The sequence below is a fragment of the Sander vitreus genome, chromosome 20 (assembly GCF_031162955.1).
Source record: "Sander vitreus isolate 19-12246 chromosome 20, sanVit1, whole genome shotgun sequence".
NCBI classification, from domain to species: domain Eukaryota; kingdom Metazoa; phylum Chordata; class Actinopteri; order Perciformes; family Percidae; genus Sander; species Sander vitreus.
In genome coordinates, this window is record NC_135874.1 from 18,498,709 (window position 1) to 18,517,752 (window position 19,044).

Genomic DNA, 19,044 nt, shown 5'->3' on the forward strand with positions numbered 1-19,044 from the left:
ATGTTTTGATCAAGTCCATGGAGTTTTAGAAAGACGGGACCTGCTGCATGAAGGCAAAGAGCAAACAGGAAGATATTTAGAACGAGAATGTTCTTTTGGAATATTGCTGAAAAGTCAAACAACTGTAATTTCCTCTTTGACCAAATCCATTTTCTACTCTTTGCTCATGATACAAGGCAGCAGGGCCAAAAGTAATGGGGGTTTATTGCGTTTTTGGAGATAATGCTCCCTGCTAAAAACCCAATACACATTTTAAATTTCTCTTCCGCAAGGACTGTCAAAGCAGCCCTGAGTCTCCTTTGAAGAGAGGGAGTGTGGTATTTGAAGCTTTTTTTCATCAGGGTTTCAAACGCACATGCCGGGGAAGTTCAAAGCCGAGGGAGAGAACTCGTGGCCATATTTCTATTTTGTTTCAGGGCCCTGGTAATATTAAGCGTAGGAGCTACTGCGTATGTGTGTGTATGTGTATGAGTAATGCCAATGAAGAAAAGTCAACCACAGAGTCAATTAAAAGACTTGTATTAATTGCTGATGAAAGGAAGGTTCCGTGTGTGTATATGGTTGCAAGGGTGTGCACATATACTGTATGTACTGTATACACTAAGATGCAGCTATGCCTCTGCTTGCGCGCAAACACACACACACACACCCCCTAAAGCAGCACGGGCCATTTTTGCTAAAGTGAGGTAACAGCAGTGAGCACTAATAGACCGGTGTAGAGTACAGAGAAAGGGCTGCTTCAGCACCATCTCTTAATACAACCTTTAGGCTGTAAATTCTCACACACACCTGCACCACCCAACAAATACACACACACACACACACACACACACACACACACACACGTCTTGCTGTGTCTTTAGGGGAAAGAGGCAGATAAACAGCGGGCTCCAATAATGGTGGTTTAGATCTCAATGGGTGCGAGTCAATGCCTCTCCAAGCCGGGGGCTAATGCCAGTTAACTCTCCCTGTAGGGGACGAGCGCAGGCCCGCGGTAGCTCGCAAAACAAGCACCCTCCCAAGATCCTCATTACTTCCAACTGTAAGTAAAGCAAAACTGCAGCTTAAGCTAAAAAACAGCGAGCGGGATGCAGGGGAGAGAGAGCGATGTAGTGAAAGAAAGCAAGAAAATAGGTGTTGGGGAGGGAAAAAAATTGCGCACTGTGCTCCGGTTAGGGTTTTTCAGTCAGACAGAATTAGAATGGGATTTCTCTAAATGGCTAACACAGCAAGCCGGCAACATATTCTTCTTTTTTCCCAGTTTTGGCGGATGGTGTGCTTTGTGAATATAATGTCTGCGGGGAAGGCATTTTGCTGTTTCACTCCGAACACGAGCAGCCATCAGGCAGAGGAGAGAAAGAGGCATGTGGGAGTGGGGGGAAAGAGTTGGGTAGATGGGATGATGGACAGTTGATGTGTGAATGCGGGAAGAATGAAGGAAAAAAGGAGGACAGAAGTGGAGAAGGAAAGCTCGAGGAGAAATGTGGAGAAATAAGAGGGATGGAAAATTCAGCCTTGTTCCTCGGTGGGAGGCCTGTACCACAGCAACGCTCTGAGCAAAGAAAGCAGCAGAGACAAACAGAGATGGGGAGACGAGGGAACGGAAGACACAAGAGGGAACATACGAGAAAGCGAGCACGATAAAAATAATGAGAGAAAAAGAGAGGGACAGGGACAGCCAGAGGCAGTGTTCCCACCGCGCAGCCTCTTAAAGGAGTGGTGTGACTAGAAAATTCGCCCAGCTCCACGCTGCAAAACACACTTGCATAATAACTAAACCCCCCTACCTTCTTCTACTGCTTTCTTGTAAGAACTTCCACCACTAACAGAGGAAAAATATAAGTTTTGGTTGAATCTCCCCGCGGTGTCTTTTCTGGCCCGATATTTTGCAGCCTGTAATTTAGTTTTTCCTTTCTCGTCAGGGAAGTCTTTTACTGACGTTGCTTTCAAATATAGCCACCTTTATGCCCGCAATCTTGATCTGAGGTTATCACTTTGATTCCTTCCAGGCGTCTGTGATGGACCTTTGATCTCAGCGTGAGGAAAAAACCCCAGCACCAATGGAAACTAGTTTTTTTATATCTGTGTTTCTCATTACCATAATCACAGATATAAATATATTTTCTGAATTGAGAACCGAAATGCAAACCACAGGCTAGGCTGGGGGACGATGGAAAGGACAAGAGTGGATGTAAAGGGGTTGGAGAAGATCCACTGAAGAGATTCATCGGGAAGGACCCTTAAGCTTACAAACTGGACAGGCCTGGCCTCTCACCCACTCTCTCTAACCCTCTATCTATCCCTCCTTCCCCTCTCCCTCCTCCACTCGCCCTGACCTCTCTGTCCTTTTCTAGGCCCTGGAAGCACTTGAAGCGGGCGCAGATACACAGATTAAACTCTCCAGAGCGCTCGCCCGCGAGCTCCAATCACCTCTTTTAAAGAAAATAAAAACTTGGAGGGATGAGGAGAGGGGAGGGGAAGGAGGGAGGGTAGGCAGGCACTGGACCTGGGAGGACCTTGGTGGAGAGAGAGGAAGAAGAGAGGAAAATAGAAGAGGGAGAGATGAGTATTTGTGATTTTCTGCAGCAGACAGAGCAAGCTAGGGCCATGGAGGAGTGTGGATGTGCTCTGTGTCAATTAGTAGCCGAACAATGTGGAAACATTGTGCAGTTTGGCCCTCAAAGCAGAGCAGGCATGCAGACACAAATGCATAAACACAGTCCCAATCTAGTTCACTTAGTCTCTGATAGGTTTTCCACGTGACAGGGACACAAGGTTACTACTTATTTTCTAAGTGGTTCAAATGGTCAATTATACAAAAAAACAATGCTTGATTGGGTAAATTTTCTTTTGATAATACTACCCCTTTAGTCATTATAGCAAGCCAAGAATGGCAAAACATTCACCCAAAGTTTCTCTATGTAATAATCTCATACATACTATATATAGAAATAAAAAGAAGAGCCTGAATAATAAAGGGCACGCAGGGTCAAGAAATGCCTCAGGCCTTCGTAGTTGCAAGATCTCAACCTAACGGGACATCTGTAGGTGATTATGGAGCAACAGTCTGCTTCCCGGAGTACTTACGCTGTTTTAAGATCAGAGAAGAGAAGCATATTTTCTTGCAGTATATTTTGTTGACACTGAAATTTGTTGTGGGATTTTACCTCGCACAGCAGCAAACAAGTGCATCTCTCTGCCTTAACGGCTCCATCTTATGAAAAATGATGACAACTGAGTTTCTGTGCTCTGTTTGATTTAGTATTCATCAGGTTCAGTCTGGTAGTGGATATGGCTTCTACTTGTTTTGGGGTAAAAAGTGAAAGCCATACAAAGACTGACAGGAAGTGACGCCATACTGACAGGAGGCCTGGCGACAGCTTGTCGAACCAGCCCTTGCACTGTACACATGTAAAACCAAACAGCAAACACTATGTTATACGTCTAGAAATATCCAGAAAATTCAGTTCTGGAAAGCCAAATGCATACAAATCAGCATTCTGTGGCTGCAGCAACTGACACTAACTTAGGGACTGAAGGCTGAACTTTTTTAGGACCTTGTGTTCTGCACTTTGACTGGATGACTTGGCCATTCAGCCCCACATCCATCCGGATGAAAGACGAATGTCTGCTTGCCTCGTCCCCAATGTCTCTTGGAAGGAGAAAAATATTCTGAGGATGCTCTGAATTGCTTCAGAGACATTGGGAGGAAAGAGGTGTATTTGTGTGTGTGTGTGTGTGTGTGTGTGTGTGCGTGCGCGTATGTGTGTGTGTGTGTCTGGTTTTGTGTTTGTGCATATGAGGTGAAGGAAGAGGAGGGGGAGGTTGGCGGTTGAGCAATGTGATTTCTGCTCGACTGTCACAAATCTAGCGCAACAGGAAAATCAATTTGGCCCTGTGTGTGCCTTTTTGGCTCAGGGAGAGAATCCAAATAGCAAGGCGAGGCCCGGATAATGTTACAGTGTATTGGATTTGCTTCATGGAGAGACGGAGAGAGAGAGAGTTAGTGAGAGAGAGAGAGAGAGAGAGAGAGAGAGAGAGAGAGAGAGAGAGAGAGAGAGAAGGGAGAAAGAAGAGAAGTGAGGAGACGAGGGAATCACAGGCGTGCTGTGGAGCTCCGACAAGATAGATTTGTGCAAGTGTATGGGTGCATGATAGGCTGGCAATCTGTCAGTCATCCAAGCAAGCAAGCATATATAAGTGATTTATATGTGCGACTATGTATGTATCACATGAAACCATGAAATAAACTGTTCATAGGAATTTGTGCTCATCTGCTGTTATGTATGCCTCCTGTGTGTGTGCGTGCGTGTGTGTTTGACAGCCAGGTGAAAGGATGACATGATGAAATTGCTCTCCTCTGACCGCTGTCAAGGGTAACGTGTGTCCCGTGAGTGCTCAGCCGTGTGACAGGTCGTGTCACTCCACCGAGTGAGGCTGACCAGTGACAGACTAACACACATATATATATACACACAGGCTTATACACAATTACTGGTTCTACAAAGCTTGGGATGACACTCCTTTACTTGTCATTTCTTTATTAATATCCCTTTTTCCTCTAAACCACTTTTTGCATAATTAAACATGGTAGACATGCGTGCAAAGTTTGCTAACATATGCAGGTGGACACACACTCTGGAACACACACTTTGGTACCACAAATGCTGATTTTTGTTTGTATTTAAAGGAAAGATCCACACTATCACACTTAAAGAATTTAGTAACTACAGATTTTCTTTGAATTTTCTTTGGATTTATGTGTATAATTGCCCCAAAAATCCTAATATGACAATCATATGGTGACATTTAGAACAAAGCTATAATGGAGTTTAATAGGAGAAAAACAACCTAAAACATCAATGTTAACAACAGATTTTGACGTCAGTGGAGGAGTAGGATCCATTATAGAAGAACCTGCAATTCCAATTTCTCCACTGACAGTAGCCTTAATGGACCAGAATGCAATGCAGCCACAAGATATGTTGTGTTTTGACTTTTTCTTGACTGGAGCTCAAACTACTGCAGACAAAAACAGTTGTTTTGTTTTTTCACACTAATTAATTAGCTCATTAATGTTTGTCTGATTTAGTTTATTTAGAGGACACTTTTGTTCACACAACTGGTTTGAATAATGAAGAACGTGTTTTTTTTAAGGCTGCAGAAGTAACAGAAGTGGGAGTACTGAAGATACAAACCTCAGAAACAACACACACATAAATACACACGTTACTTGCTAGCTCTTTTGCCCCCTCCTCTCCTCACTGACTACCAAACTAAAACGACAACATTAACCAAAGTGTCCTAACTTGTGATGAAGTGTTAGAAAGTGGAGCGTTAGTAATCAGATGTGTGCTAACCACATTAGTTCTCCTATGTCTCTCTTGGGCTGGCTGCTCCTTGATCTAATTCAAAATGATTGTAGTACAGCCGCTAAAACATGCCAGATGTTACTCACTGCTCCACGCTTTATCACCATTTATTTGGCATGGGGAATATTTTTAAATATTTTCTTATTAATCACGTCCCAGCAATCGGTTTCGCTTCCCGTCTTTGCCGCCTCATTCCGGATTCTCGTCATGATTCTTGGCACGAGCGCCTAGAAAACCACTGTCCCAGTTTTTCATTAGCGTCAATCACTCTGGTAAGCGGCGGCTGCGAGGATTGGAGGAGCTGGCGTCAGGATCACACTCAAGACATTTTGCCCCGCCTCATCAGAGTGACTGACAGGTCTGAGACATGCTGATATGCCGGTCAGCCACGCAGAGAGAAGGTGGGATGACGGGGAGGAACAGTGTGTACACGCATACGCACACACACACACACACACACACACACACACACACACACACACACACACACACACACACACGCGCACACACACACACACACACACACACACACACACACACACATTCACATACCTGTCTGAGGCAAATCAAATCCACACTTGTTTATAATTCTCTGAGTTTATCTAAATGGTTATGTGCTCTGCTATGGCCTCAGGAGACAGACAGACACACTGTGCATTGTCTGATAATCCTGTTGGTGTCTTGTTTGGCCTGCCATATCTTAGATAAGGCTACAAATCAGATGGGAGGTCGTTCACTACCAGTCAGTCTCAATTCATTAACACTCAGAGTGTAGAGGAAATATTGTCTGGACGTAAATGTTAGAAATACTTGTGCGATCCACGGGGGAGATGGACTTTATCAAAATTCCACTGCAATGTAGGGACGTGTTTCTACAACACCGTGATCAAAGACTTAACAAATCCCTACTATGCCATGCACAAAAACTTTGTGAGGAAAATGAATGAGACATATTCCATGAAGAGTTCTGCCCTAAGCCGTAATATTCTTCAGCGGTCTGAATAAGGATTTCAAATGGACCAGAGATATTGAAGTCTAGACATGCTGTATTGATATTATTTGGTCTTCTGCTGCAGTGTGCACTCAGCTTCATCCTCTGTCCAAACTGGCAGAATGAAAATTGATCTGGATGGATCACACGGTGAATTGGAGATGAGAAAAAAGAGATGCTATTAAACCAGGGTGTTGTCACCTATGGGTCATCTGGACTGCTTTAAAATAAAGGTCAACCATGCTCAAACTCAAGCAAAGCTTTGTGTGTAGATTTATATTGACAATATTATTATGGGTAACCATATAACAATTAAGACTTTGATTAAGGCAAAGAAACACAGTTTTTCTGAGCTGAATTATTTGTTTGGTGACAGAAAGGTGTGAAAGCTTCATGCTTGCAATCTACTCTAGCAATGCAAAACACACTACATTTAAATGTTGGCATGTTGTTATTTGTGAAAATGCGTACAACTATTTTGCATCAGGGTCAGTTTTCTACATGACCTTTTTAAAATCCTCTTTAAATGCACATATTTAAAAACAAATGAAATCAGGCTTAGGTCTTTAAATAGCAACATAAATGGAAAGGTCAAACAGAAATGTAGGTGGGATAACGGTGATATGCTTACAGCAGCAACAAGTTTACTAATGGTACTGCCGTCAAACTGCTCCAAGTATCATTTTCAAAGAGCACATTAAAACTGAATCACATGGGGCTGGAAAAGGAAACTTCTGGCCATCAGTGATGTCAGAGCAGCAACTTTTCATCATCTGTCAAAGGCAATACACTTCAGCTGACATCGCTGACTGGGGGATGTTTATGATTGTTTTCTTATTCGCTTTCGAACAGCAGCCTCTTGTTTGGTGGCACAGAGCAATTTCCCCTTTAAGCTGTAAAGCAATTTTTTGCCAGGGAATCCAACACGGTGTTACATGATGTACTGTATAATGCAGTGTAGTCTCTGGTTCCGATGGCAATTCTTCAGTTATAGTCTTGTTTGTTTTTGGAGACATATCCATAAAGTTATCATGCTACAAGTTGCACCTTCCATCAGAATTAAATCTGATTATCAAGATTCATGCGTGCATACTTTTAGAGGCTCTAATGGCAACCTTACCTGGCGCGGTGGTGTTGGCTGAGGGTCCGCTGGCGGGAGAGATGGGTCCAGAGCCTGATCGCGACTGCTGGGACTGAGTGGAACCTGCGGGTGAGACCACAGGGGAGGGAGAGGGCCCGCTCCTCTGGTTGGGGAGGTGGGGGGAGGCGTGAGGGGAGAAGGGGGACTGTCCCTGGTTGCTGGCCCCTCCCTGCTCCCCTTGGCTACTGCTGCTGCTGCTGCTGGAGGAGCCGCCGCCACCGCCGCTGACAGCTGAGCCCAGACCAGCCTCCGTCCCAGTGGGGAGGTCATCAATTGAGCCGGACAGATCCTGGAACAGAAGAAAGGACTTGCAGTGAGTATTTCTGAAGCTCACCCAAGCATGTGATGGGAAGTGACATGCATCAGGTGGCAAATTTGCAAATGAGCTCAAGCAAAGACAACATTTTCCTGGTAAGTGTAATGTCATGATAAATCCGTGCTATTGCAACTATTTCAGCACAGTTGAAATGGGATTGTTTGGCTGAAAGACCGGATCGTATAATCTGAAAAAAACCTCTTGAAAAACAAAAAAGAAGTGAAACATATGATGCAAAGACACACCATATTTCCAATGCTTTCGTAAGGCACTGCAGGTTAAAAGGTTAAAAGTTTACTCTGCATGTGCACGAACAGTATTTCACTTTTCTGTGACCTACTGTAATCACTGAGATAAGGTTTCTGCAGTCATGGTAACAGTGGTTAATATGGCAGAGGAGCAAAAACATTTCCCACATAGAAGAAGAAGAAGCCACTACTGTACACTGGCTGCTATGGTGAAAATAAATTGTAATGGGCTTTCATTCAGACCAAGGGTGAGTTCATATTACAGATTTCATTCCCTGTGGTAAGCAGAGAACTGTGTGTGTGTGTGTGTGTGTGTGTGTGTGTGTATGTATATGCCTGTGTGTGCTTAGTAGGTAGTCCGCCTCCTGAATGGATTCCAGGGAATCCCCACCAATACTGCTGAGAGAATACTGAAGACTGTAGAAAAGTGTGGAGCGCGGGAAGCAGTAAAACAACAGTGATAGATGGAAGAGAGACAGTGGTAGAGGTAGAGAGAAGACCAGATGTGATGTGAGGCAATGTGATCGCTGCCCCCTAACTAAACATCACACACATTTGGACAAACACACACACTCACTCACAGACTAGCGGCTGTGCCCCAGCTGTAGCTGAACATGAGGGAAGTCACCTGTGAGTGACCCCGGTTTCCTGGCTGGTGCCCGCTTGGGAAGGAAGGGGATGAGTTGCGGGTGTATGCCAGCTGATCCTACCTGCTCTATCAGGCATCCTGTGCAACCATTACTGTCACCACAGAACGATATGTGTCTGTGTGTCTCCCTGACCTTATATGGGGGTCTCAAAATCCAAATAACACAACTACACACCTACATATATACAGTATACAGGGAATGCTGTCGTTCAGATTCACTTTTTGCATGCTTGTTGTAATGTTATTATAATGTGATTCTACTGGTGAACACTAGGAAGATGTTATTTAATAGATTCACAATTCATCAGACTCAACACCAGTATGCATCGATCATTTCTTCAGATGTCTAAGCAGAAATTAGGATGCTGGTGTAATGTGGTAAGATGTTGCTGGAAGTGTCAGACTGTAAAAGCTACATTGAAAGCAGCCTCACCACGCCTGAACAGACAGCTAGTATTCAAATTAAAAGATAATGAATATTGGCAAAATGTTTGGGAGACTGGCTGCCAAACCCTACATGTCTTGAATGCATTGGCTGTGACCACAAATATGGCATTTGTTTTGAATTCGTGCAGCTCTGTCACACAGTCAATTCAATGTCAACAGTGGCAGACACTGTACTTTTTCTCATTACGCCTAGCACCATGTTATTTTATATAAAAAGTGAGACAGACGTCCTCCATGTCTCTCTACCATGCATGGCGTAGCCTGTGGAACAGACAACCAAGTCAGTGTGGCAGTCGGTCCACGGCTGCTTATTTTGGTTAATGCGATCTCGGTGGTGACACACAAAGCCTTTGTTTTCCATCATGCCGCTGTGAGTGCCCACCCGCTCTGCCAGCCTGCCAGTCTGTCGCCTGGCATTATCTACCATCGCTCAACTGAGCACATGAGGCACTCGCTTTCCTCTCTCTCTTCCTCATCCTTGGTACCCCTCCCTGTCTCAGCCATTCAAGTCATCCAGTATTCTGAGTTGAGTGATGTAATGCGCTGCCTCAACCAACAGGGCGTAATGTTATTTGCAACCTACCTGCTGCCCCAGGTGCATGCCATTTCACACAGTGGGGTTACCATGAGAGCGGGTGTAACCAGGGCGATGGTTTTTCCAAAACACCAACAGCTAGCCCCGATGTACAGCTAGGTTGTTAACCCACAGGCTAATTGTGTGAATGGATGGGAATAATTGCATTTCACCTAATTGGGTGCTGTTGCCAGCTTTTCCAGTGGCAGGTTTAGGTGTAGCAGTAATTCGTTTAGAGGCTGTTAGGCTCATTTGGATTATACACACACTTGAGCACAGCTGTGTGGCCCAAGACCAAAAAAGTAGCAGCACTATAATAACATGAAAGGGTGGGAAAGCTTAACACCCGTAGACTATAAAAATGTCAATTGAAAATACCCCATAAACTTAGTTATAACTTATGGTTGCTGAAACACTACCATTGAAAAAGTCATTTCACAATGCACCAACAGTATAATGCATTTATCAACACATACACCTTCCTCTACATGTACACTTAATCCTTGTCAAGGGCCATGGAGCATTGTGTTACCTGGCTACATCGTCATGTTTACAGAATCGAAGCCAGCCAGCCAGCTAACCAGCCAGGCAGGCATGCAGTTGTGGGATCCAAACGCCCAACAATCTGGGGCCCCAATCCAAAGTGGCCCAAATCCAATTTGTTTGGCTCTGGGCTGCAAATTGCTCTGTGCATTGAGTCTCCAAATAGCTGTCAACCACTCCCGCTTGGCGTCCTGTATCGCTTAATTCGCTCCTGGAGCATGTAATTGTCATAATAAGAAAAATATTGAGGTGATAATAACCAGTTACTTTGAGATGCCCCCCGCCCGCCTCAAGACAGACACACATACAGTCGCATATACGCACATAATGGGCCGAGACTGCCATCTACACATTTCACACAACATTGGGAAGGCAGTCGCTCGTGACCCTTCACCTCTCTGGTGTTGGCGCCTGCCTGCACTCTCTCGTTTAGTGTGCCTCTATTTGTGTGTCTGTGTGTGACAGGCACACAGGCTGCTGGGCTGTCACAGCAAGACATGCTTGAGCACTGATGCGGCCGAGGGGACAGATGAAGCCACACACACGTCCCGTTCTGTCCCTCACTCATACTACTGACCTGCTCTCCCTCTCAGAGACCCTCACACGCACTCTTACACACACACACACACACACACACACACACACACACACACACACACACACACACACACACACACACACACACACACACACACACACACACACACACACAAGCAGGGTATAAGGCATCAGTGTGAAGCAGGGAGCTTTCACATCCAGCAGACTGCTTTCCCCTGACCATGGTGCTGATGTTGTCTTCTCTCACCGCACACTGGGAATTAATCAAAGTTGCTATGGTAGAAGGCATCAAGTGTGTGAGTGTGTATGAGAGATGCGTGTGAAAGTGGTTCTCTGTCTAGACAGGGAGGAGCCAATGGCTGTAGCTTCCTGTGTGCTACAGGAAAGGAGAGCTCTTTCTCTTACACACAGTCTCTCTCTCTCTCTCCCACATTCAGTATCTATTTTTTGTCTCTCTCTACTGCCCCAGTCAGAGGCTGAGGGCTCTGCACCAGATGGCTAGCCAGCTAACTAGAGCCTGAGACACAAACTCAAACACAGCAACTGAGCCCTGTGAGTGGTCTCAATTAAAAACAACCTTACTTATGGCTTGAAACTGCGCAGAACCAAAAAACAGACTTTGCGCTCCAGATATTACAACTTGACCGCGTTTATTCACCTAGACATTTGATTGATAGGTTTCATTTATTTGATTACCATAGCTGACAACGACACCTTCCTCTGCCAGAGGAAAACTGAATTGGTAGTAGCTCCCCTATATTGTGACATTACCATGTTCATACCAGTGCATGTAAAATGGTATACTTTTTACTATAAAATAACAAAAACCAATTCCAACAACAAATAGTTACATTACCTCATTATTTGTCCAAATCATGAGATATCTTTCTGCCCTTAGATAAAGGTGATTGAATGTGTTTATTGTACTCACCTCATTGACAAAAAAAAGACATTTAAAAAATTAAAAAGCAAAATCTTTTAAAACAGTGTTCCCATTATTACCCTGGATATTCACAGAACAGCTGTCAACACAGTTTTCAGGGAGACTATTTCAGTTTCTGGACAATCCATTTTGCTGTTGAATTTTTTTAAATGTCAATTTTTCAATGCTGTGGGCACCACAGATGATTTCTGGCTACAGAAATCACAGAGACAGATATCTCAAAGCCTGGGCTAATATAGCAAAAATATCTGCATGGCTAGACACTACTAGAGATAAGTAAGAACATTTTTTAAATAATTTGGGTGAACTGACCCTTTGAATAAAATAAAAACAAGAGTTTACGGTTAGTGATTTATAGATACATATCTATATGCAGAATTTATATGTTAATGCTGCTTAGTATACATGGCACGCTACTCCAAGCTAAGAGGAATTATCTGAAACTTGAACATCCTGCAGTCTCATTGCAAAATGGATGGAATAGGGAAGGTTGACTGTCTCCCACCATTCGCTCTCCTTTCTTATTCAAGGCTGCCTATCTGCTCTGTAGGAGGTTGGTATTTTAGCTGCTAATCCCCCTGGAACTACCATGCCCTCCTCCCATCTGCCACACCTCCTGCGGGACACTAGACCCCACCTAAGCTCAAAGTAGCTGGCAGAGCAGCAGGTAAGGTCATGAGTCTGTGTAGGCGGCATGCCGTAGCAAAATCTATAATGCATGTGATGTATGAATATATGGGCACGGTCCATATTAAAGGATAGGTTAATATATATATATATATATATATATATATATATATATATATATATATATATATATATATATATGTATATATATATATTTGTCTTACATTGGAATTGTGGTACGAAGGGATGTCTTCATGGCCAGTATATAGAGGAGCAGTGATTACAACGATCAAAAACTCAACTTCAATGTAAGACTTGTGGACTATGCTTTAATGCTATTTTTCTATGTACACTGTTTTTACCGATGTGTATATCGATGTGTCCATATAGGAACTGTGTTTTCACAGGTCAAGAGTAAAATTCATTATAATGTTACACATAGCGACGATTATACTCCACTTCACTGTGGTACAGTATATACAGAAATAACACCTCAGTGGGCTCAGAGGGGAGTTTTAATCTCTGTTTCTGTTCTCTGGGTAAATATGATGATGTAAACTGTAATTAACTCAAACAGCTATCGTTTGTAGGCCTGAGGGACAGGTCTGCTCATGGCAGCACTGCATTCATTTATCGGCTCCGGCCGCTCTGTTTTCTATCTTTATGGTGCACTGGAGACTACAAGGAAATGCTATTACACAAAGATGTTTTTTATCCTCCCCTCTAACCGTCGATTAAGGCAAAATCCAAATGAAATGCCATGCAAATGAATCCAAATGGACTGCTGAAGGTGTGTGTGTGTGTGTGTGTGTGTGTGTGTGTGTGTGTGTGTGTGTGTGTGTGTGTGTGTGTGTGTGTGTGTGTGTGTGTGTGTGTGTGTGTGTGAGAAAGAGGGTTTTAATGCAATGCCCCATGTAGAGCACTAACTATAATTCCCTTCACTAAGTGCTATTAAGTACAGAAAGAAGAGAACTGAGAAAGAGAGAGGGACTTAGTGGAGGGATATTTAACACAACACCCACACCATCATTTCTTTTTTTGATGTCAATCAGCTGGAATGTCTACCAAGGCTGGAATTATGATGATAATTGGTGATGATGATGATGTGAACTGACAGAAATTATGACGATTTAAGCGCAACAGTATGAAATGACTATCAAAATGTGCTTGCTAATGCACAGTACTGCACTGCTTTAATAATTCTATGTAGGAGCGTGCGAACATGCCTTAATGGGGTATGTCTTTGCTAGATAATGTGTGTGTTTGTGCGCAAACTGGGATATGTATATGTATGAGCCCGTGTGTGTGGAGATAAGAGTTCTCATGCAGAGTCTCTGCCACCTCCTGAGGGTCTGTGTCTTGTGCCTCCTCTCCTCACTGAGGATTTTACTCAGAGAGACTCCAAATACAGGCAAGGGCACTCTTTGCAAAACAGGGGAGATGTTTGGCATGCCTCAGGCTCGCCAAAAACCCATGTGGGCTTTAGGCTAGCACCCAGCAGGCACTCAATTATGCTAGCATGCCAACCCATGAATGTCTGTGTTGTGCAATGAGCTTGGAAGCTGAATGCTCCCTTCCCAAACGCCTAAAGTTTCCAATTGACTCTCACTTCAGTCTAGTCAAGACTGCCACAGGTGGAACACTATATTCTTCTCCTAGAACCAACTCAAGAGATGGAACATAGTGACCCTGCAGTTGCAATAAATGCAAATTAATCGTACAAATAGGGATGGCGTGCACTTTTAGGCAGTCTCTCATCAAAGGCATGCATAGTGTTGCACTTGTATACACCAAAAGAGATGGAAGGCGTTTGTGTGATGGGTTGAGTTTGAGATAGAAGTTCAAACCTTATTTTCACATTCCTGGCCAATCCAACGTGCCCTTTGTTTTAAGCACAGAGGCCTTTACTCTGCTTTGGGAGTACACATTTTTACTGTAGGTGGTCTGAACAGGAATGAAACCTCTAATGCTTGTGTTGCTACTTCCATGATGTACTGTATCTACTGCTGCTGCTCTGCTAATGGGCTGCTCATGCTACATCTCCTGTGTAGACATGGTGTAAGCATAAAAAGGAACAGTTGCTGTATACAGCGCACAGAAATAATTACATGTAGACAGTGTTCATTGGAAACACTATATTAGTGAGCAAAATGCTGGTTTGAACAAAACACAACCCACAAACAGCGGCTCATGATTACAGATGAACTATTTTGTGATTTGAAAAACACTCTGCACTATTTGGAAGGCTATGTTGTTGAAGACAGTCTCTTTACTCTGTCTCTGTTTTTGTTATCCGGAACAAAAGCAGCCTAAGAACAAACTGTTCAAGGCTTCCCAAAGTTGTGCAGGGGAGAGCCACTGCAGCACTGAAAAGCAATTGTGCTATTTCTTTTCAATTCTGCCTTCTGCACACTTCACAAAGCCCAGACAATCTCTTGATAATACCGCAGCATCTCAATAAGAGAAAAAGAAAGCGCTCTCTGTTTTTCCACCCCCAGCACTGAGTGGTCCTGGAGCAAGGTGTGAGGGTCAAACAGTCGTGTGGACACTTGACTCAGGATTCCAATAGATTCCCCAAATCTGGTGATAATGCTAACAGTGACTCCAACGCATTAACAATTATTGCTTGTTGTAAGATAGGGGGCTCACTGAGTGATAACTGCCCCGGCTCTTAAGCCTCTCATAATGTGGAGATATTGGGCGGGCCACATTGAATGGGACATTTGAGGCCCTATTACCCCTAAGCTGTTAAAGACGCCCAAATCTGGCGCTGCTTGTCTCCAAACCGGAGGGATTAGTTTTGAGTTTCACTCCGATTCCCCCTGGTAATATGCCAAGCTGTAGCAGCTAGAAGTACTTAGCCTGTGGGCCCTATTCATTTAATACCCCCCCTCCCCCCACACACACAGTTTTTTGCACCAACAACAATGACGGCAAAGTGCCTCAAACAACCAACACCATTCTTTAAGTGGCTAAAAAATAAACATGGAGGTCGACCATCTTTGTGTGCCCAGGTGTTGAAGTTGAAAATGAACACGCTCCATCTCTATCCACCCACAAGTCCAACCTTTCACACAGATGAGTTAGGTCATTGGTATTCCGCCTAAAAGTTTGTATTTAAATTTGCTTTCATTTCAAACAGCAGCTATACAGAGGCAGAGGAGACAGGCAAAGCCTGCTTATTGTTTGAGCAGTTGAAACTTTTTTTTCTTCCATTAGCCCGCAAGGGTTCCTCACACTTTAGTTTTGAATGCACAAGCCGTCCACTCACCGCCTCCCCTTACACCAACACACACGCACGCACGCACGCACACACACACACACACACACACACACACACACACACACACACACACACACACACACACTCACCCTATTGGTTCTGCACGTATTGGTTCCGCTAATGTTTTTATTTATGGCATTCCAGCATGACATCCTGCCATCCACCCACCCCCCTTTACCTTTCCACTCACCCAAGAGAGAACTGAAAAAATGACGCATGACATAGTGTGTGAGAGCGTGTACATATATTTGTGTGTGTGAGAGAGAGAGAGAGAGAGAGAGAGAGAGAGAGAGAGAGAGAGAGAGAGAGAGAGAGAGAGGGAAGGAGAGGCGCAAAATAAATAAAGGGCCCAAATTCCTCATTTCTAATTCAGCTGCTCGTTCAGCTTAACCTCTCTCTCCTCAGCAATTAAAGCGCACGCCACATCCTTCACGCTGCGTACAGCCGAGGCTAAATAATGCAGGGGGCATCCAGCACCCGCATCCTTTATCATCCCAAATGACAGCCATTTGCATATCTCCCCAGTCAATTAGAGCGCGGCGGAATAATCAGCCCATAATTGGGGGAGAGCGTCGGTAATCACCCGCCCTGGCACACCGACAGGGCCATTGGAGGAGCGAGGGAGGAGAGGTTGTGTGTGGGGTTGGAATAGATGTATGTGTGTGTATGTGTGCATCAGGGAGACAGTCCACCCGACTGCAGCCTCTTCACTTCAAACTAACACGTCGAAACAAACAGTCTAACTTCTCTCTGGTTCCCTCTATTGCTTCCTGTTCTCCTCCCTCCTCTCCGCTAACCCCTTCTTCTCGCTAATTTGCACATGCCGGCTTCCTCTGTCTATTTGCTTCCAACACATTATTTCTATGTGATATTTTTCATCAAAATGGGTCTGTATAGGACTTTTAATGGCATAAAAACCGATACATGAAAGACGGGTTTCATTCCAGGAAGCCATTCATTCTCAAATGTTATTGAATGTTAATTGCCCGCCCTTTAAAAAACATGAATAATGACATCCTCTTCAGTGTTGGTGCTTTGTAAGCGAGATTCAAGGGTTCAAGATCACTAATGTCAATAATGAATTTGATTTTCATGCCAGCAATTCTGTCTGTGATTTTGCCGAAGGTATCAGATTTGTGTTGTAAATGTAGAAATGTTTTCTTCACCTTCCACTTTCTTTCCAAAATTGTGGATTTCCTATCAACAAACATGATTGTGGAGCAACATGTTCTTTGCATGCCTGCAATTATTCTATGAGAGCTAGTAAGTTCATACTCTATTCCTTTTGTATAGCAAGAAAGCTCAACAGCCAATAACAATGTAAGAAAGACTGTGCTAAGACACCAGTGGGAAAATCCCCTGCTTGTCCCCTTTAGATGCAGACAATCAAAGTCGTTTTATGGGAAGTTTTCTGGGCAGCTTTGAAGTGCAGTAGCTGTATAGCCTCTGTATTTCCTGCTGAAAGGGGGATGGCCATTTTTGTGAAACAACATTTCCTTTAATACGCTGTAACCTCCCATTCCTCAGATGCTTTGGTGCTGTCCTCTGAACATGACAAATAAAAGGATGACTTGAGAGAGAAAGAGACAGAGAAAAAGGGGTTGACAGTAATGGGTGCGGTGGTGGTGTGTGTGTGTGTGTGTGTGTGTGTGTGTGTGTGTGTGTGTGTGTGTGTGTGTGTGTGTGTGTGTGTGTGTGTGTGTGTGTGTGTGTGTAAAGGAACATCAGAGAAACCCAGGCAAGGTTAGTTCCCATCTGCAGCTCCATCCTTTTGTGTTTCCCCAGCTGCTTTCTTTTCCCTCTTGCCTTTGTATTTGTTCTACCCAATCCAGTTGCCTCTGTGGTGTTTCAGGCCCACTGTCACTTTGGAGAGATGAAACACTTGCCATTTACTTCTCCTTGATAGAAGTGGCAATAAATAAAGAAAGAAAGTTAGAGCTTGGAAGGAGGGGATGGGGAGGGAGGCATGGACAGCACAGGGGATGATAGTGATGATTTGTTCGATTTAACCTCCACAGGACTTTAGTCTATTGCAGGTGAGGGGCAGACCAGACTAACCTGAGACAAAAACAGAGTTTAAACACAAACAGAAAAGCTTCTTTTGAAGAGAAAAGACCATAGAAAACGCAAGAGTGGCAGCATCTTTAAAGAGAAGGAGGAAACATTGATTCCCCTTTTACTCTTTTTTAAGGGGGTGTTTCTCTCTGTTTAATCCCCCATCCCTCCATACTCTCGGGGGATCTGTGGCATTTCCTGCCAGCTAGCCAGCCCTGTGCTGCAAAGACTTATGCATCACTGTCAAAATGACTCTGATCAAAAGAAGGGAGGGAAGACGAGTGGGGGGGGGGGGGGGGGCTGGTTTGAGGGGCTGGTTTGATAGGTGTGATGCAAAACTCTTTCCCCATTAGACGTGCCGCCTGTCAGTGCGTCCACCTCTGTAATCCATCAGCCCCCCGCGGCTGATCAATAACAGAATTGGTGGAAATCTGAGATATCTGGTTGTGATCTGTGTATCCTAAGAGTTAGTATGCTGTAAAATTAGCTCTTTTAGCTCTGATGGTGTCGTTCAGCTGGAGAATGCATAAAACCGGGAAGCCTCTGTCCACCATATGTTCTTTGTGTCAAACTTGAAATTCTGTCATATTGTATTTAAATAACCTGGCGACATCATGTGAGTTACGGAATTTACTCCCCACGCAGTTTTAGAGAATTAAAAAAAAATCAGTTTGACAAACTTTCTCCTAAATTGAAATGGGCCTACTTGTTCAGTAATTATCACCCCAAAAGATGCTGACCCATATGGGACTACTAGGCACCTAGCAGATGATCCCTGTGTCTCTTGAAACACAGTATGGTGTGGAATTTGCAGAGGAAATTTTACTTTACAATTATAACACATGGCAAATTATTGTTTAGGATTAAGTGATATTAAGTGAAAACTAGTACAATTATTGTAAATAACAGGAGGAGCTAAGGTAATATGGCTTTTGCTATGTTTACAAGTGACAAAGAGCTATATAATAGATACATACATTTATGCATACAGTAGGCTACATATCTACTATTTATATCTACTGTTTATATTCTGTGTTGTACTCTGTTCTGCTTGTTTGTATCATCCTTTGTGTAACATGTTTTGACGTGCAAATATTTATGATGAATACCTATGTGAAATAACTTGTGGCATCAGTTGGCAGCTTCTAGCAAATTGATGTGCATGTGTTACTTACTATCCACTGTAAAAAAAAAGGTGGCAATGCAATCTGGAGCTAACCCTGATCTCTGACCTTCCAGCAGAAAATAATGTGTCCCTACATATAAATGAATACATCTGTTAAAATATCCCATCATT

General features: G+C 43.7%; 1 protein-coding gene across 4 annotated transcripts in view; it reads right to left on the minus strand.

Annotated features, from left to right (window-relative positions):
* LOC144534744 (AT-rich interactive domain-containing protein 1B-like) overlaps positions 1 to 19,044 on the minus strand; it is a 169,768-nt gene that overhangs the window by 45,679 nt on the left and 105,045 nt on the right. For all 4 annotated transcript variants that reach the window (XM_078276737.1, XM_078276738.1, XM_078276736.1 and 1 more), the window contains exon 5: positions 7,484 to 7,793. In XM_078276737.1, coding sequence (XP_078132863.1) covers positions 7,484 to 7,793 — 310 coding nt within the window. The remainder of the gene's footprint in view (positions 1 to 7,483; positions 7,794 to 19,044) is intronic.